This window comes from Piliocolobus tephrosceles, chromosome 11 (genome assembly GCF_002776525.5).
Source record: "Piliocolobus tephrosceles isolate RC106 chromosome 11, ASM277652v3, whole genome shotgun sequence".
In the NCBI taxonomy this organism is placed as follows: domain Eukaryota; kingdom Metazoa; phylum Chordata; class Mammalia; order Primates; family Cercopithecidae; genus Piliocolobus; species Piliocolobus tephrosceles.
Window position 1 is genome coordinate 28,886,816 of NC_045444.1, and position 21,161 is coordinate 28,907,976.

The following is a 21,161-nucleotide window of genomic DNA, read 5'->3' on the forward strand; positions in this document are numbered from 1 at the left end:
GACCCCAAATATCCCATAAAGAAAAATGGGAAACTTAATCCCACAGGTTTAATCTAAGTTGGAGAAAAAAATATTACAGAGAAAATACTCTGTTAGCTGTTATTGGGAAATGGTGAAGATAGACGAAGAGAATAATAAAAATCAGAAGTGCGAGAGACCTAGGGTCAATTTTTAATGACTTCACATTCCTCTAAAAAAGAGGCTTTTATGTTTTATTGTCCAAAAGCAGTAACTCTTAAATAATTCTATTTAAATATTTTAAAAATCAGTTATTTCTATTTTAAGTTCACCCCAGAAGAGATATGGTGTGTATATTCTTAGATTTAAATTCATATTTAGTCATTTTTTAAAAAGTGTATTTTTATAATGATGTACAATATGATCCATTGGCATCGTGCTGTTCATTAGCAGACTTTTTCTTGTGTTTTATAGCTGTAGAATCAGAAATATGTTTTCTATTAAAGGATTCTTTAATTTCAGGCTTCTTGAATAAAATCTTGATTGTCTTCCAAATAAATTCTACAACTTTACTGAACTACTTATTCCAATATTTAACATTTAAATACTGAGAAGTTTTTCTTCTAATAATCTCTATTCCCTAAAACTGTTCTTCAGGCATAGGTCTTTCTGCTGTAGCTTTGTGAGAATGAACTACTTATTAGGATCATTTTTACACAATCCTCAAGCTATTTATTCTAGTTTTCTCTTTTTAAAGTGAATATATTTATTATTACCAATAACTTTGTTTTTTTTCTGTCATACTTTTGAATTCACCCCAAATCTCTATTAGCTTTGATTGTACCAGATGATCAGTTCTTAAAGTCGGTATAAAATGAAAATATATTATCCTGTAACCACTTACATACTTCTCACTTTGTAAACTGTCATTCTGAGATGTATTATTTATTTTTATTTGTTAATGCATTGGAATCAACCCCGATATTTTCCATTGTCATTCTCTATACAGTTCCTCAATTATTTCAATAGTTCACAAATATCTGTTGAACACTTATTTGGGGCCACTTTGCTAGATTCTGGAAGAATAAAGAACCATAAGACAAACTCCCTTCTCTTACTGGATAGCTAGGGGAAAAATCACACCAAAAAGGAGTAGCAATGTGTGAGTAACAAGAGTTGTAACACAGTATGTTTCAAATAGGAGAAACGGTGGAAGGAGTAAGTGACTACCTGCAGAAGCGAAATTCTCCCTGTGGATATTTTTATTTTTTTAAGTTGTGTCATGAAAATGAGCAAGATTACGGCAGATGGCAGGCAAGCAGGGTAGATTGAGGAGAGAGATAAATGTATTTCAGATGAAAAGAATGAATGCATACTCAAATCCCAAATGTCTGGCATTGTGAAAACACATTGCATTTTGGAAACTGCCATGGATGTAGCGTAGCTCGTGTGGGGAAGAATGGGAGAATGCATAGAACCGAGAGGGATGGTTGGAGGAGGACAGAAAGGAGCTCGTATACCTTACCAAAGGATTTGGACACTACCCTGTAGATAAATGTTCCACGATGTCTTAGAGGGAAAACAAGGTCAAAATACAGAGGTCAAAAACAAGGTCAAAATACAGAGAATGTATTGCAAGAGTTTTGGCCACAGAGGCAAGAGGCAGAAGAATTCTGGTGAGAGAAAATAAGAACTCTACTGAGGTTAGGGTCATGAGATGGAGAAAAAGGAGCTAATTCCAGAATTTGAGACTTTGTGCCTTTTGATTTTGGATGGTGAAAGAAAGGAGGGAGTTAAGAAACTTTCAGGTGAAGGGAGTGAAGGGATTATTAAGTAAGATAAGCAATAGAGAAAAGGAGGCAGGTGGGAGAAGAAGATAATGATTTCACTGAGGTGTCTGTGCTACACTCTCATGATAGTGTAGAAAATATAATTCTGACACATCAGAGTGAGCTGGGGGCCAGAGGCACCCATTGAGGGGTCAACATATGGCAGGTGATGGGGCAAGACTGGGGCAAGACCAAAACCCATAGGAATCACATGAGTGAGGAGAAATGATGAGGGCCTAGAACGCTAAACCTGGGGTTACCAACATTTGGAAAGTGGGAAGAGGAAGAGGAGTCAGTGGAAGAAACTGAAAGAGAAGAGTACAAAAGGTGAAAGAAGAATTTAGAGAAAAAAATGCTTCCATAGCCAAGAAACAAGAGGGCTCTAAGGAGAAGGGCCAACAGAATCTAAGAGTGCAGAGTTCAAGTAAGATGCAGATGGGAAACAAGGCATCAGATTGTTTTTGATGACCTTAATGGTTAAGACATTTTAGAAAAGTCAAAGAAGGAAGTAAACATCAGGCTACAGTATTGAAGAAGAGAATGGAGTCTGAGCAAACAGAGAACATGAATTGAGGAGAAGGATGAATCTGGCAATAATGGAAAGGAAATAAGTGAGATTGAGAAAAAGTGAGAGTGTGGAGTTGATGCTTGCTTTTCTTCTATTTTTTTCTTTATAAACAGGGGTGATGAATATGGTTAGAGGCTGAAGATATAATCTATTTGTGAGGGAGAAAGTAGAAGGAAATGTGAAATTCTTATTCTTGGACAACTCAGGAAATGAGGGACAAGACTGGATGAAATTGGAACTAGAGACAAATAATCCTTGGGCAGAAGGAGTAGCTCTTCCTCTGAGGCAAAGCAGGACATGCCTTGCGAGTCCTTTCTGTGCTTTATGATACTGATGGGTCAGGTAATTTGACACTCACAGAGGCCACTGTCCTGCCAAGGTATGGTAGTTTATTAGACTGATGGGCCAGTCACAGCCCCAGAATTCTGGGGCCAGAAGACTGAGTGGGAAATGATGACACAAGGAAAAAAATACAAAGTGTGAATTATTATTCTTGGTGCTGAAAAAGACGTTGATTTTTAGGTGAACTAGTAGGAGGAAAAGATGAGTGTGGAGCGGAGGCCATGGATTCCATTGTAATCAAAACCCTAGAACTTAGAATCTGATAAAAGTAAATTCATATCAACTCAGGCGCTTTTTAAGTATATGATCTCATGTCAGGCACTTGGCCACTCTCTGCTTAGGTTTCTTCATGTGTAAGTTGAAAGCACTGGTAATATTTTCACAAGATTATTGTAAGAAGTAAATGAGAAATCAATATTAAGCTTTCAGAGTACAATAGAGGAAGCTATCATTAAACTTTATGTTTGTTTGTTTATTTGGATTACACAGACTAAGTATGAAAGTGGGAAGAGTTGTGACTGTTCTAGCACAAGGGCTATGATCTCCATGAAGTCAGAACAAATCATTTCGTGGGGTAGACTTATAAGGGTTGAAGCTCTCAGAGAGCAGTGTCGAGAGGAAGAAGAGAAAGTGACTAGGAACGCATACAAAGTTTGCTAAGCAGAGTCAAAGGCCCAGCTGAAGAAGGTAGACATTATTTGTAATATTGCTACCCTAAGTAGTCAAAAGTTATTTCTCCAGTATTCAGGGATATGAGGAATATTATGGAGGGGCAAGCAGATGAGAGTGATATCCTTGGAGGAGAAGGCAGGTGGAGGGGGTGGTTGAAGTAACTGTGGAATCAGGAATATAAGCCTGGACATGAAAGGAAGTGAAGCCAGGAAGGAATTCAGAGACTGGGAGATTGCACAAAGGTCGATTATTTTAGTAGCATCAGAAACACACATAACAGGGTGGGGGTAAGAAAATCTCCAAAAATGGAATCTGTCAGATGAGCAGCAGAATGAAAATCACTGAAGTGAAGACAAGGTGAAGCAGTGAGATTGGAAGGAATGCAAGGGACAGGGCAAGGTCCTGGAAAGGATAGCCACAGACAGGGGTTAGATGGTGATTAAACCCGTGCCAGGTGCTGTGGGATTTGCCTTAGGAGGCTGTAGGGTAAACACACCTGATAGCAATAGCTTAAGAATCTCCTTGGAATGACCCTCTATATGGAAGACACACCTGAACGTGTGTTTCAAGCTAGGGAATCCAGGAACAGCTAACCTGGAGATTCGTTCCTTGTCCATGAGGAACACCTGAGCCCTCATCCAGTCTCGTAGATCACAGGCCGCACAGGTGAATGAGGCTCTGAGATTTGGGGGGCGGCGGATGAAGGTTGCCAGGTGGAGGTCCTTAAAGGGAGGGTGTTAAGTGAAATACTATATAAACTGCATGCTGGTAGCAAGAGGTTGTGGTTTTCCTGCCCACCCTCCACCGCTGGGCTGTGTGGTTACATTGTCCAGCCCGCTGCCACTGGTGTATTCCTGTACAGGAGATGGTTCTCCTGTCCAAACTGGCACCACTGGCCTCTTTCCCCGGTATGTAAACCCTTCGTAAAATCCCATGTCTTGTTTGCTGGTTCTGGGTCTCATCTTTGGCCTCTTGAACCTCAGTCCTATTGGGGTTAATAAGGATTCAGCACAACAGATACTGATGAGAACGTTTTGAGATTGACAAAGCTAGATGATGAGAAAACTGTAAAAGCTTAGTCTGCTTTTACCCACAGGTTTCCTTTAGCTCTATAGCATATGGAGTTTGTAGATAATTATACAGAAATCTAAAGCTAACGTGAGTTTTTTTCAAGGAAGAGTCAGTATCTCCCTTATCCCTGGAGTTCAGGGAGCCCAGCACAGTGGGTGACACATTGACACATAGTAGGTGTGCAATAAATGTTAATTGAGTGTGTAATATCACATTCAATCCAAATATGAGTCCATTAAACCATTTCTCACTTTTCCAAATCACAAACCAAAGACTGCTTAACCATTTAAAAAAAATACAAATCTTAATTGCTGTAAAATTGGGAATTTTAAGACACTAAAGTCTTCCTTCCAAAGCACAAAAGCTAGTTGCATTTTGGTATTTTTCCTTCATTCATGAATTCAGCAAATATTCATTGAACAACAACTATGTGCCAGGCACTGTTCCATACATTGGGAAAAACAGTAGAGGAAAAGGCAAACAAGGCCCTAGCTCAGGGAGCTTAATTCTAGTGGGGGAAACACAGACAGTCAGTATATAAAAATATATATGTTAATTTCAGTTAGGAGGAGGGCTGCAGTGAAATTAAAACAAGTAGTGGGATGGAGAGTAACCAGGAGTACTGGAGTACAGCTCTTTTATATATAAGACGGTCAAAGAAGACCTCTGACAAGGTGACATTTAACTGGGAACTGAAGGATAAGAAGGAGCCAGCCGTGTGAAGATTGGGAGGTATTCCAGGTAAACAGGTGGTGTAAAGGACCTACGGCAAGATCAAGTTTAACAGAGAAGGACAAAAACAAGATGAATATGTCTGTTCTGGAGTCTAGTGAGAAAGCCATAGCTTTTCTCAAATTCTTACATGTTTTTAGCATATGATCACAGTGTATATTCAATTTTTAAGGGCTGCATCATGGTTAAGAACCGTCTGTGCAGTGACATTGCTTGGATCTAAATCCTGGCCACTCCTTTTCTAGCTGGATAACCTTGAAGAAATTGACCTAACAATTCTGGCAGGTTTTCTTACTTATAACTTAGTGATGATAATGCCTACCTCATAAAGTTGTGAATGTAAGATTTCACAGGATCATTTGGTTAACATTTATTGCACACTTATTTTGTGTCAGTGTGTTAACCACTGTGCTGGGCCCTAGAACTCCAGATGCAGGGAAAATACTGTATCTTCCTCATATTAGCCTTAGGCTTCTGTATAATTACCTACAAACTCTCTATGATACAGAGATTATACACTAAACAAATTATTACTAATTGTTGTAAAGTACTTAGGTAAGTACCTGGAACATAAAAAGTGCTTCTTAAAATAATTATACCTTTTTATTTTCCCCTGACTTGACTGTATGGGAAAAATAAACCATTTTGTTACATACTCTTAATGATTATTTTTGTTGGCTCTGAGTATCCCCTAATTTAATTAAATCTATAAGAAACATGTTGCTAATTTTTCTACATCATAAATCACTTGATAAAGAACATCACTATCATGCTTTGAAATATTCTAAAATAGTGATCACCTGGGTGGCAGAGTGTGGGTGAACCAGTAAAAACTTTTCACTGATCCAAATCTCTTGATGGGTTTCTCCAAAGGTTCCTAAATAATAACAACAAAAAACGTAGATATGCTATCAAATTCTATCCTGCCTGCTAGTTTATCCTGTAGGAAAGTTATACAATGTTTCAAAAAAAAAAATTAGTTGCCAGAAAAAAAATCTCATAATTTACAGTTAAAAACAAATTTCTGGCTTCCAAAAAAGTCTATGTTAAACTTACAGAATTGGATATAATGACTAAGAGGCAACAAATGTGGACAGAATATTTTAAAAATACATTTACCATTCTTTCATAATTTCATGTTTTATCCTAATGTTCATAATGTTAAAACATTGTCTAAAAATATTATAAGCTTCATATACTAAAATTCTAAAGTATTTTATGGACAATGACTTGAGAAAAGTATGGAATGTATAGAGAAACCTAGAAAATTTATCTATGGAGAAACTTCTTGAAAAAATAGTATAGAAATTCTCCAAACTGCTAAACTTTTTAAAAAATAATTGGCGGTATAGAGGTATGCAAATGTGAAGTTGTATAAGGATGATTAACTTGAATAAAGTGAAAATATGAAAAGACAAATATGAGTGATATTCCTATTTATTATTGTGAATTATTGAAATAAAAAACATCTTTTAAGTAATATCCACCTTGTAATTGTGTAGTAGGAAGCACACATTATAATCTATTTTGTCTAAGTTAAATTTACTAAATGAAATTATATTTATGTATATAGTCTTAAAGTCTGAAAAGTGAATTTCTAAAAGGCAAAGTTGACATTTAATAAATATGTATTGAATTTGCTAATATGGGAAACACAAACTTGCAAGGGGACTATGAGATTAATCCACCTGCTCAATTTTCTAGATGATGTAGTCAGATTCTAAGCAACTTTACTGTAGTCACAAAGCTAAAACTCTAACAGTTTTTTGCATTGCATTATGACTTATCAAGTTTTTCTTTTACTGTTAGGTCTAAAAGTAATATAACTTAACATGCTTTTATGTTACTTTAGCCATTGAAGAGCAATATTCCATATTGCTAATAACAGATTTTAAAACTTATTATTCTTAAATTACTAAAGAATACCATCTCAAAATATCAGTATTCTAGATATTAATTTTTCCTATGGTCTACAGTTAATTACATAATTTTAAAAATAGGTCTTTAATTTTAGACATTTAAAAATATTAGGTCCCAAATAAAAATTCTACAAATTAGGTTTCCCCTGGGGAAAACAAAAAAGGCATTATATCATAAATATGTATAGCTACTAACTCAAAATCCTGTTTCTCTGACATCCATCTATAATGTTGCATCCTTTTATTCTCATTTCATTTTTGTGTTTACAGAAAACTGGGCACAAACCAGAAAGTGTGGATTTGTGTGGAGCACACATTGAATGGGCCAAGGAAAAATCGAGCAGAAAGAATGTCTTTCAGGTAAGAATGTTACATATATTCAATTTATTCCTGTTCTCTCTAAATCTGAGCTCTCTTGGGTAACTAAAATAAGACTACCTTCTTGTGATGTGCTCATATACAAGAACTAGTTGTCTGAAGGTCATGAAAGGCGATTCCTCTTCCCAGTTGAATTTTTGGTTTTGTGGTTTTTTTTCTGGCCACTGGTTGCTATCTGAACACAAAATATATGTTGTGTGTTCATTAATATGAACATATAAAAGTCATTGAAGTTTGCAGTACATGTGGTAGATGTCTGGGGTTCAAAAATAGGATGTTTGACTTAAGTAGATTTGATCTAGAATTTTCAGATGCACACAAACTAAGATTCACCAAGTGTAAGCTATTTACATTCATTGACACTCTTGCCTTCCAGCCATTAATTACATTTACCAGTGTAACTTACAAGAATGGAGAGGACTGAACAGCTATAAAAAAAAATAGATTCTTTCATATTGCATACTTTAGGTTTTTGAAAAAACAACTTGATTCATAATTACAATCATATTCCATTGAATAGCAAGAACCAGATGAAATCCTTGAGAGATAACACTGGAAAATGTAATTTCACATGTTACCAAAATCACCTAATTTGCATGATTTATCTGGCAATTAATAATTTTAGATTATGGAGTTTGATTTTTGTTCTGTTTTATATGAAATTTTTATATTTCCAAAGTAACCAGTAATTAGATATATTTTAGGATTTATATAATTTAGTAGAAAAGAGAGATAGATTATGATAATTATTTTTAAATTAAATGTCTTCTGAGAGTATGTTGGCCCTTGAATAAAAGTCATTTCTTCTGTTCTTAAATGCTTTGTTGAAATTAATAATTGGGTCACACAGAAGCATAGGTAGGTGACATTTTCTACCTATATTCTTCACTGAGGGGAAGAAGCTGGTTTCCTGTTTGGTTTGTATTTTCCAGATGCTATTCAGGTATATCCAAATAATTTGGGTCCATTAAATATTTTAACGCATTCTGGAATACATTACTATTCTGGTTCTGGTTTTATTTTACTTAGGTATAGAGATTTTTTATCAAAAAAGAAAGTGAGAGAATATATACAATTATTATTTGTCAATTAAAAATAAAATTAAGGAAGGAAATAAAAGGGAGAGAAAAGACAGAAGAAAACCAAAAACACTTGTCCTGAAGTCAATGCTCTAAAGCTGAAAGTGACTAAAATGTGACTGTACAGAATCAAGGAGAAATAAACTGTCCTTTAAAGCGAGGAACTATAGATCAGTAACTTCCCTTTTCCCCCAATTTCTTACTCTTTATTATTCTACCATAAATAACACAATTTAGAGGTTACAATCCTAGCCTTATGACAACCTAGATGATCAACTTAAGAAACTCTGAACTAGACCGGGTAAGCTCAGTGGTAGAGCTTCATTATGTACTGTGAATTTAGCATCCTAATCACCAACACTGTAAAAGATGTTGAAATTTGTCATAGACATTATTCTTGGACAATAGCAGTTCTTTGGAAATGGGCTAAGCCAGCCTTTTTCAGTTTCTTCTGTTAATCTTATGAAGAGTTAAATTAGTTCACAAATGAGGATGACAGTCAACTATATATGATGCATAGAGGGCTGAAAATATTGATGAAAAATTATGTGTATTTTTATATAACAGCATTATATGCACAGATATACATGTCAGCCACCTATATTGATAGTGTGTATCATCCCAATCTTTTCAGGATGTGACTAACCACCTCCCGTTGCAATTTTCTACTTGAGTTTTATATTTTTGAATGTAGAGCCTTCCAAAGATATTAAAAACTATTCTCACTTTTGGTAGCTTTCTGGAGGTGAAAATTTTGCCAGCTAGTTTTGTTTGTAATGTAATTGAACAGTTGATGGGGCCTCAGTGTTCTTACAGACACTTTTTAAAAAATCTTGTACTTTTAGAGAAACAAGAGGTGATCATAAGGATATTGTGAATAACAAAGCAATAGAAAAGATTCAAGTTTCATGTTCTGTTTCATTCTTTTTGAGTGAATCCCTTGGTTTCCTTGTTGTGCTGAAATATTTTGATCACCTAAATGCATAAGTTTTGGTAAAATTTACTAATACATATCCATAGATCCAGACTATGAGAGTAAGCCTTTTGAGAGGAACAATATAAATAGCTTTTATAGTTCTGTTAACAAAAAAGCATCGGGAAGGATTTGCCAGAGAGCTAAATCTAGATGACTTGCATCAATATTTGATTAGATACATTAGCTGGTCGAACTCTCAAATGATCAGAATAAACATGATTACATCTCAAAAACATGATATTAAGGCAGTGTTGGACGTTGGAGTGTGTGTGCGATGGTTTCATTATCTACAGAATAATGAAGTATTTCTTCCTGACTGAAAAAGACCATCATAGCTTCAGCTGATGTGCTACATCGGAAACAGCTTTAGAATTCCAAGTTTGAATTAGGCTTGGTGTTCAATCTCAGTCTATGAATTATAGATTACAGATAGCAAATGACTATTGAGATTTTTGGTTCAAGGAAAATCAAAGAAGAGCAAAATTAGAAATAATCTTAAAATTTGAAATCTCTCTTTAAAAAGTTTGATGGATTAGCAATTGTATGCCACGTAATTACAATGTCTGCAGAGAAGTTGAACTTAAAATGAAGAGGAAAACAAACAAAAAGTTGTGTGTGCCTGAGAGATGCTTGCAAGTCTCAGAAGCACACATTTGTGACAACTTAAAATGGACAGATTTCATTTATTTCATTTGTTCATATATGCTCTTTGGATCTTTGAGTTGTTTTCTCTTTGTATTAAAAGCCGAGTTTTCCTTCCTAGTTTAAATCCTATCAAACTGTTGACATGGATTCAATCTTATTTGATTGGTATGTGGAAACATAACAATGACAACATTAATTATTAAGTTTTGGTATTCAACAACTTGCAGTAAATCAGAATGATGCTCGCTTGCTAAGTTTAAGAATATTTACATATTTTATAACAGCATACTCTTTGGCCTAATTGGTACTTCTTAATAAATAATAAAAGAATTAACTTCTATAACAAAGTATACATTAGATGTTATAATTTATATTAAAATATATACATGTATATACATGTATATAATATATATACTTATATACATAAAATATACATGCAAATACACATATGTATATATACTATACCTGTGTATATACACACCTAATAGCTTGACTTTAGGAAACAGAGTAAGCACTTCCACACACAAACATAGGAAGACACTACACATTTATAAAAGATCATACAAATTCTAAGTTAAAATGGTAAATGTCCATTGCTGCTAACTTTTGTTTCATTCTGCATTTATGTTCATTGTCAAGGACTGTCACAAGTTTGATGTAGTCTGAGAAACCTTTAGCAACTCAGCTATAATGAGCTGGGTACGAGTTTTCTTAGTTAAGAGCAACACTAGGTCTTCATCAGGGATAGAGTGAATAAAAAGATTTATGTTCAAACCACATGTTTTAAACATTCCTGCTAAGTGCTAGTTTGCTCTTTGGTGTTTAGCCTGAAATTTAAAGCACTAAGGATTAAAAGGATTACAACATAATCTTAAATAATCCTAAATGTCATTTACAGAGAGATAGTTGTAACAACTAAATAAAACCATGTGAAAGGATGGCAGCATTGTCAGGCAGCGTCCGTCACACAAGAGGGGCTACTGTCACCTTGTTTCCTGGCTGGGCACATTAGGCAGTTACAGTCTTTCAGTAGGAAGTTCAACTGAGAAAATGGCTGCAAAATATTTTAGAGCAAGTTTGTTTAAAAAAGAAAAACCTCTTGTTTCCAAGTTGAAGGAAATTTTTCAGTTAGGTTTTGCCTTTTCCTTTGAACACAGACCTTTCTGAGTTAAATATTTTGGAAAGTCTAGGAAAAGGAAGTTCGTGACATGGCTATCAAATAGACAACTGATATATCTCTAAAAAATTCCCCCACCTCCAGGGAGATACCCCCCTTATTAAATATATGAGAGTCTCAAAGCACTATAATTGTTTCCATGTCATTAAATTTAGTACTTAAATATTCTTTACATAAATATTCTGTCATGCCAATTAGTTTTGTCTCCCCAAAGAAAATATATAGATAGAAACTATATCCCATATTGTCTTCTACTTATTAAACCAGAAGACTGAACTTTTCAGCGGAATAAGTTGTCACTGCTAAGGGTAGAGTTGCATTCCTTTAGTAAAATGAAACAAAACAGATTCACTCCTGTTTAAAAAAAAAAAAAAAATAGGAATTTGTATCCACAATGTAGTCCCCGTACTCCAAAATTTCCAGGGTGTCAATAGGGAATAAAGATGAGGAAGATAACTGTTTCCTGGGTCTTTTTCATTTCAAGTTATAAGACAGCACTTAAGATAGTTAAGATAATTAAATTATTTTTACTCTAAAAATTTACCTTTTCTTAGAGCCAAAGAGTGACTGGGCCTCAGTTTTCCTGAGTTTGCTTTAACAAAGTTTTTAAAAAACATACACTGGGCTCTTCTATAGATTACATGCTTTCAGTAGGATAATTCTACCAATAAATCATGGGTGATTAGGAATATGTCAATTGCCTGCTTGCTGCTTGAAAGGCAGAAAAAATGAAATGACTTAAGATGAAAGTCTGTTATCCTCCCCCCGCCACCACCAGTTTGTAACCTCAACAAATATCATGGCCACATTTCCTGGATTTGAGATTTTCAAGATTCTTTTTCAATATATTAAAATATAGATCTCAGGGGACAGATTCTGTCCCTAAAAGTAAACCTCGGAATAGATTTATCATTATTTATATTACTTTTCTGACTTTGAATGGAGTCTTCTGACTATAATGTATATTAAACATTTTTATGCAATATTCTCCATGGATATGCATTACATTTAAACATAATTTGATCTTTCTGATCTGAATATGTCTTAGCTTAAAATGTTTGAGTACTACTTAAGTTTATTAATGTGAAGATAATTTAATAACATCTTTTAAAAAAACATAATTTTAAGCCAAAAGGAAAACTGCTGGTATTGTGCTTTTATCCAATTCCTTGTGTTACAAGTGGTGGTTTAAAATAAATCTGAGCTTTTACCAATTTTCTCTTTCATTTTTCAGTGCTTGTAGTTAGACTAAATGCAAAAGGATGATTCTTCACATTCATACATGCATTAGATTTCCAGTAAAGTTGGTTTCACTTTAGAGAATTACTCAAAGTATCTTAAAAGACACGGCATTAAAAATAGACCAGAGTAAGAGAAGCATTAATGTCTAATACAGTGTTTTTTACTCTACAACTTGTCCCCAATCATTTTATCTACCTATTAGGAATTCATCCATCATTCGGGAGGTGCAGTGGAGAGAACACGAGTCTGGGGACATGTGTTCCAATTTGGGCTGTGTCAGTTGTAACCTTATGTAGAACCCAAGGCAGGATCCTCCTCCAACTTTGTCACACCAATGAAATATCGTCCTCACCTCACCTGCCCATCTGTGTTAATACTAAAATGAAGTAATTCTGTATGTTGTGTGTTTGAGAGCAACTACAAAGAAGTGATTTTAATATAAATACAGCAGACTTTCATTATTCATCTACTAACCACACTATCTCACAATGTTTTGAGGGAAATTCCAGATATAAATTTTAGAAGAATAGGGTTGAGAGGGGTAAATATCTGTGAAATGTAACTCAGAATTTCTGCTCTACTTCTGGTCTTTTTGTTGCCTTCTGAACTTAATAGACATTTAATACAGAACATGAAAATCTTTTCATTTATTGTATAACTAAGAATATAGATCCTTAAACTTATTTTTAATGTGCTATTCTTATGTTATTAATGTAATATCCAATTAATATAAGTTAATCAATGACATATTCAAATTAATACTTAAAAGAATATCACCTTGAAAGCCCTACCAAGCTGTTAATAGAAACTTGCAAAAGGTAACTTAGACACAAGTGTAGCAACTATGCCCCAAGTGAAAGAGGGACAATAGTGACACTTATTCCTCCCCTAACTGAGGTATCAGTACAATACTGTTTTTCTGATTGAAGGGAAAGAGATATGATTATTTGTATGATTTTTAGCTTCACTTTTGTTGATGGGGTTACACAGATTTTACACAGAAGGAGGCATAGAATTTTACAATTAGAGATCTGATTTAGGAATATGAATGTCAGGGGTACATAAAGATTGAGTGCAAATGATAGAATCTGGGAACAGGAAATAAAATTGATTGTAAGAATCTAGATGAGACCAAGAGAGCACGTTAGCTTTGACTGATGAGAGGAGAAACAGAAACAAGAAGATGGATGGAAAGTACATTCTGCAAATGAAGAACATGCCTACTGGTTCAGATAATGTGACTTGGGAACCAGTGTCTTTTTGCAGGTTTAATTTTCTAAGAAATAATAAACCTTTTTTAAAAGATATATTCTGGAGATCTAGAATTAAGATATATAAACTAAGTATATGGTTAGGGAAAACAGCATGAACTGTATGTTGCCTGGGTGATTCTGTGAAGCTCACTAGTCAAAGCCTTAGACATCAAGGATGTAGGCTCATTTGCACACCTTCATTGTTTCACTACTAGAGGGCATAAGGCTGCCTTGCTAGATTCATTCTTTTTGAACTATCAAAGCAGCATGCAACTGGATGACAGTAAAGACTGAAAAGAGTAGCATTAGTACATTTTGGTCCCCAATTTTGTAATTCCAAAATAACATAAATCAAAATAAAAATGAAAAAAAAAAAAAGTCAACTTAGCTTCTTCTGTTTCTAACATTTCAGCAGCAGAATGGATGCACATGACCTAATGAATTCAAACAACTGGATAGCTCACTTCACATTGCCTTCTGGAATTGCTGGCTATGTGAGCTCAAAGATATGAGTTGTGCAGTTGTAATAAATTCTGGGTTTTAGTCTGACACCAGGCTAAATGCACCATGCTGTTCTTCATTTACCGACATCGTATCGTGAATCCCCTCCTCTCATGGAACATATTCTGTTTCTTGATGTTTTGGTAGAGCTAGTGTGATGGTCTCTATGCCATCCATGGGCTCCTGTGGCTTGCAACGCACTTTCTCTGTATTCCCATAAGCAGAATGAGACTAAGTGAGCCACGTGGAGATCAAACCTGAGACTTGACAGGATGCACTTCAACCTGGGCAAAAGAAACCACTGCCACTGGGGAATTTTATGGAATAAAGTAGAATCAACAAGTATATGGTTTTTTCTACTTGTTATTTTAATCTTATTTATAAAGTATAGAAAATACTGTATTGATGCTAGCAAGACAATATTCAAGCCAAGGGATCCTTTTTCATATCTGTCTCAATATTTTTTTATTTTTAAAGAGAGCAGCCATGTGTATTTCATGCTGTGTATGATTTTTAATAGCAAACAGACTTTTTCCAGAAAAAGGAACAATTTAATCCCTAAAACTGGTACGTAATAGATGGGGCCAGTAAATGGTATCACATTTTACAGCTTGTCCATGAGGATGACACAGGGTGAAATAAAATTGAGTGCTTTTGGATAGCATAGGATCACTGGTGGATAGATGATGCTATTCAGTTTTTAGAAACATAAGGTAATGAGGCTGGATCTGAAAGCAAGAGAATATATATATATACACACACACACACACACATATATATATATATATATTCAGTGTTTATATGCCACAAGCCACTGAGCAGGAGGAAAATCTGGGCAGTGGTGAGCAAAGCTGAAACCTCAGAGCAATGTTTAAAGCAATATAGGAAAATAACAAAGCAAGCATCCATAAACAAAGGCTTGAACAGAAAAATAAGTTTAAGAAGAAAGGAAAATGCCCACACTCACACATAACTGGAAAGGCCACTTATGGCATCTATGCATACAGTCTCTCAATGTAAGAGTTAAAGATACTACTAAAAATTTAGCAGAAAAAAAATCAAAAGGATATAAAACACTGCAGGGCAGTTAAGGATTCTTGGTATTTGAGGAGGGGAGGAGGCTGCTCTTTTATCTTAACAAAACAGGATGTTGAGAGATGGCCTAAGTGAAACAATGCAATGAAATGGCTGATGCTGGGGAGACATCAGGAAGGAAGCTGTTTGAACTGTTTTCGGATAACACAGATGGGTGTGAGATGGCTTAACCAAGACAGAGGCGTTCACATGGAGAGTTTAAATGCATTTATTTTTAGTAGAAAGCTATTAGATTCTTGACCTCAGCCTCATCAATTTACCTAACATTGTATTTTCAGCACCGGGAGAAATTCTAACAGTCTCACTTTCTGGGTGAATAAGTGCAAACCAAAAAAATTACAGTGGCAAAATTTACAAATTGCTGAAGCACCTCGAAAACAGAAATACCAATACTGAGAATTCCTTTGCCAAGTAACTTAGACCTTGATTATGGTTTTTTTTTTTTTTTTTTTTTTGTGAAGTTGAATTTAAGCAATGCTTCATTTTCAAAATTCCCATGCCCTTGATCAAGTGAAAGACAAGCTTCTGATATTTGAGATCTGTGATAGATTTGAAATCAATTCATACAAAGGGAGGTTATGAAAATACTCTTTTGATGTGTAGGATGTACTGATGAGGGTGGCAGAAAATTATGTGAAACCCTTCTCTTTTGACAGCTATACTGGAACATTTACAACCACAGATGTTATTTGTCCATCAGAAAGGAAAATATTTGTTTCAAGCTACAGGCATTTTCTACCACAGTATCAGAATGAAATTCAACCTCAATTTAATGTTTAATGCATATGAAAATAAATATTTGGAGGGGGCAAATACTACAAAACAATTGAACCCCACAAAATATAACTAGCAATATGGAAAAAAATGCTGGCTTCATTACAAGCAAATTTGTCCTTTTACTAAAGTAAGGATTGTTCTATTATTAACATAGGAAATCTTAGATGGACTGCACAGAATGCTGCATTATTCATAAAAGCGTTGCTGCCATCTGGTGGCTACTTGGCATTTCAACACTGACTTCTCTGATTTGACTTGACTGGGTGCTCTTGGGAGGTATTTAAAGCAGAGCTTTAAGTGGTAAAATATAAATGTGAACATCCTCTGGCCCTACATGTCATTCATCTCAAGGCAGTCCTTTCTCTCTATCTTGTCGTGGAATGGAGGATTCAGGGGAGGAAATGAGATAATTGGATATCTTTTGTCCTGAACGTGAAAGTATATTTTACATGGCTTATCTACTCTTGGCTGTTGTTGACTGATGAATTTTATCGACATTCATTTCTGTTGGCAAATAAATAAGTATGTATCCAAATATTAAGAAGATTTATTGAATCTAAAGATATGCTATTTTGCTTAAATAAGAATATACATGAGATGCTTTAATCCCTCATTTGGATCCAAGCATGAATTTTTTTAAGTTATCACTCACTGAATTTGACTTTAGAAATAATATAATTTAGAACGTCAAAAAAGAAAATGTATAGAGGTTCATAAAACGTAAAATTTCTTCCCATTTACTCAATTGTTACATTAAAATGGTAGGATTGTTAATGACTCAGAAACTCGTAATCCTTCTTCATGGATTTTTAAGTTCAATGACAAATACTATTCAGTTCACGTTGCACTTTTTGTTCAAAATAAAATAGTTAAAATTTAAGAAATTTTGATGATTCTAAAGCATCAGTGTATTCACTCATTCTTAACAAAAACCAATTAGAATTAGGATATCTCTGTAATTTTAGTATGGTTTTAAGTTTCCAATAATTGTAGAAAGTCTCCTTGTATGTAATGAAAACCTTGACCCTTTAAATGACTATTTATACAGATCACAGGTCTTTGAAGATTATAGGAGATAATGAGTTAAAATTGCCCCAGGAGGAAAGCTGAAGTTTTCTGAATTCTCAGGGATGATATTTAATAGTTAATATTCAGTTTCTAGTGACTATTTCCCTGTATCATTAAACTGCTTTCTGATTTAGTAAAAGTCAGATAACAAAGAATCATTACACTAAATCTGGAGAATTATATATTGAATGAATATTATGCTTTATAAGAAAATGTGGAAATGCCTATATTGAAAGTAAGACTTTGGGGTTTTATCTTTAAATGTATGGGTAAGATTTTCAGTCCATGAATACATACTTGATATTCCCTTTGTTACTAGCTATTTCTACCACTAAAAATAATTCCTTCTTCAAAATACGTAATTTGGCTTATGGAAGAATGTTGCTCAACTTCTCTGGGAAGATGGCTCGATTCCCCATCCTTCCTCTGTTCTCCATTCTACCCACATTTAGGAAGAGGATATGAACAACAACAACAATAAAACCTTGCAAAGAAAGTAAAATCAATAATGATTATATCCCTGTCTCTTTCATCTGTAAGGATAAAATTTCAAGTAAATTATTCTCCCAAGACTTGGATACAACCCTGTAGTGGTTTCCAATGGCTCCATAATAGAGATAGTAAACCTTGTAGCTATGGTCAGGATGCCCCAGGTTTTAGTCATAAGTCGCTAATGTTTGTTTCAATAACGTTTCCTCTTTGGCAGCTTTTACAGCTACTTAATGCTAAATTCCCATTTAGTCAGGAGGATCATTCATATACTGTAATGAATGATGTTACCTTAAATCCTTTAGTATGTAATTGCTGGATGTTACATTTTATAGCGGGGTATTTGATGGTATATTTATTTATGCTAAATTTTATGAGAGTGACAGCTGTATCTCGGCGGAGGAATGACCCTTTTCTTTCCTTTCTTTTTTTTTTTTTTTTTTTTTTGAGATGGAGTCTCACTCTGTCATCCCGGCTTCAGTGGAGTATAGTGGCATCGTGTTGGCTCACTGCAACCTTCGTCTCCTGGGTTAAAGCAATTCTCCTGCCTCAGTCTCCTGAGTAGCTGGGATTACAGGCACCTACCACCATGCCCAGCTAATTTAAAAAATATATATTTTTGGTAGAGATAGGGTTTCCCCATGTTGGCCAGGGCTGGTCTCGAACTCCTGACCTCAGGTGATCTGCCCGCCTGGGCCTCCCAAAGTGCTGGAGTTACAGGCCTGAGCCATGGTGCCTGGCTGACCCTTTTCTTTCATAGGAATCTAGTTTCAAAACTTTTTAAGCAAATAGTTTCGTCATATTTGCCTTCTGGCTTAGGCTAGGTTCCCCTGAAAGCAAAATTTGAGACAAGTAATTGTGTGCAAGCAGTTTGTTTGATTGCAGAAAGCAGAAATTAAGAACTAGTAAGAGTGAAACAGAAGGAAGAAAAGCCAATGCAGAACCCATTATTGAGTTGGTCACAGGGTGGTTAGGACACTTGCCAGAATTTTCCACCCAAGGATGGACAGGATGAAGCATTTGTTCATTAGCTCCTAAGCCTTTGGTTTCTGGGTGCCTCTGGGAGGGAATAATGTCTTTAGATCTTGAGTTTCAGGCTGTTTATGGGGGTGTGTGTCAAGAAGGCTTTTTCATGTTTCCTACTCTACAGAACCAGGAAATATCCACAGCAGGAAGTAAAAGATGCCTAATGTGTGCTGAGGCAAGATGCAGTCAGTACAAAGGAGCTGAAGTCCACACAGAACTATTGCACCAGCTGCAGCTGTAGTGACACCCACATAACTAAGAGGATGTGAGGCAGGGCACAGGAAGCATCTGATGCAATTTACCTCTTGCAATATTCAAATTTACTTGTATCTCACGTTAAATCTAATCTGTTGCCAAGTGTTCAAGATGGTGGCTGGCCTCAATCTCTACAAAAGAACTAATAAAAAAAAGTTAAAAAAAAAAAAGAAACACAAAAGCTCTACTCCTCCACTGCAACTGTGTATGAGGCTGTATTTGGTATTTATCATCTACCACCTTCACTCATTCTAGATTTTGCTCATCCTCAGCCAGGAGGAATCTAGTCGGTTTTGATGGAGTCAATCGGACCTTCGTATATGCGGGATCTGAACCTTTGATTTTTTTTTTTTTTTTTTTACATTGTCACGCCCTGTTCACTGTAGTTGACAGTTCACTGCTCTCATCAGGCCTAGATGCACCACGAGACATCTTAGTGAATCATCTGACTTCCAGTTTTATTCTTCCTCCTGCCGCTGTGCATATGCAACCTTACTTTTTCATTATAATTAGGGTCAGTTATCCCCATGAATATAGTAGTTATTTTGGTTGCCAGCTTGTACACATCTTGAGTATCCATAGTTACCACGCAGTGGTCATAGCTTTAAGTTCATGATACTTACTAATCCCTGTTAGAAGCAGAACTCTCCCATATCCCAAGAATAAGAATCTCTAATCCAGCAGAGCCAAAGTTGCAAAACCCAGAAGCATAAATGCTGCAGATAGGTTACTACAGGGGCTACTCTTACTTCTACCTTTTGGTCCTTAGACACCTATATTCCACCTACTGGAGATAACATGTCATGTAACATCATGTATTGATGGTATACCATGCATTGATTCAGTGAATATACTGCATCTTGGAATACTGAACCCCAAAAAACAGGATCCTGTCTCCAAACTACTACCTAAGCAGACACTTTAAGAGGTCACTTCACTGTTAGATCAGGTTGATTTCTTCCAAGTGATGTGATATTTAGTAAGAATGGCACATCTTAAGGTTACATGCCTGGTGTTGCAGTTTCCTCATTTTCTTGATTTGAGGCAATATCATGAATCACCCCACATTGCTAATTCAGCATTCTTAAAGATGTGGAACGGTAGGGCTGGCAGAGACACCATAAGCAGAGAAAGCAAACCTACAGAGTTAACGTCAATTCCAGTGAGAATGAATCCTTGCTCCCCCAAGAACTGAAGGGGTCTGATGTTGTCAGTTTGCTGTCAAGCACCTAGTTTGTCCTGAAGGGGTCAGTATCCGCCTCTGCTGCTGGAAGATCGTGGACTCAACAGTAGTAAGTAGCCATGGGGAGAAAAAGCCATGATGTTGAGTGTGTGCCGCATCTCCATCTCTGCCACGTGGCCACTCCACTCATGGGTCTATTGTGCATGTTCTAAGTGGCTAAAGAACTTAGAGTGGCTAGAGAACTTCAACTGACTAGTCATCTGGTGCATTGGCTTACCCTCTGGTAGATGTAGACAAGGGTCTGCATGCCCTGGACACACTCTTATGAATCCTCTAACATTTGCCAGACTTCTTGTTTCTAATCTTTCAGACTGTCCCCTTCCAGGCCTCTGAACAGCAGGAAAAGTCACCTTCTACTGCCTGGAAATCAGTCTATATTCTAACCTCAGGCTACCTCCTCTTGAGATTATTTCTTGTATCTCTGTCCCATGGGCGGATTTCTCTTCATCACAGTCCTATAAAATGACTGGGTGGGTGTACGGTGCAGCTGCAGTCTTTTTTTTTTTTTTTTTTTTTTTTTTTTGGCTCACCAACATACTGAGCTAACCCATCCATGAATCAGGTTTGAGTTTTTTTCATCATTCATCAGCTGGCTTCAAGCATCTCCATGAAGCCCTAGGGGTGAACTCAGGGAGAGACACTAGTGTTAACAGTGACAAGTAAAATAGGAATTTGATCCATCTGTTTATGGAACTTTCTTAAGCCCTCTAGACCTGTTTGGGACAAATTCTGAATATAGCATTTCAATCTGTGGATTGTTGCCCACTCTGTGATTCAGTGAATTTGAAAATACCCAGGTCATCAATAGAAGCTGAAGCCATAGAGTTGTCTGATGTCTTATAATTAGATGTCCCTTCTCTATTCTG

The 21,161-nt window shown here is 35.7% G+C and overlaps 1 protein-coding gene across 2 annotated transcripts in view; it reads left to right on the top strand.

The window, feature by feature from the left end:
* ARHGAP15 (Rho GTPase activating protein 15) overlaps positions 1-21,161 on the top strand; it is a 630,028-nt gene that overhangs the window by 116,894 nt on the left and 491,973 nt on the right. For both annotated transcript variants that reach the window (XM_023217490.1, XM_023217491.2), the window contains exon 6: positions 7,362-7,451. In XM_023217490.1, the coding sequence (XP_023073258.1) occupies positions 7,362-7,451 (90 nt within the window). The remainder of the gene's footprint in view (positions 1-7,361; positions 7,452-21,161) is intronic.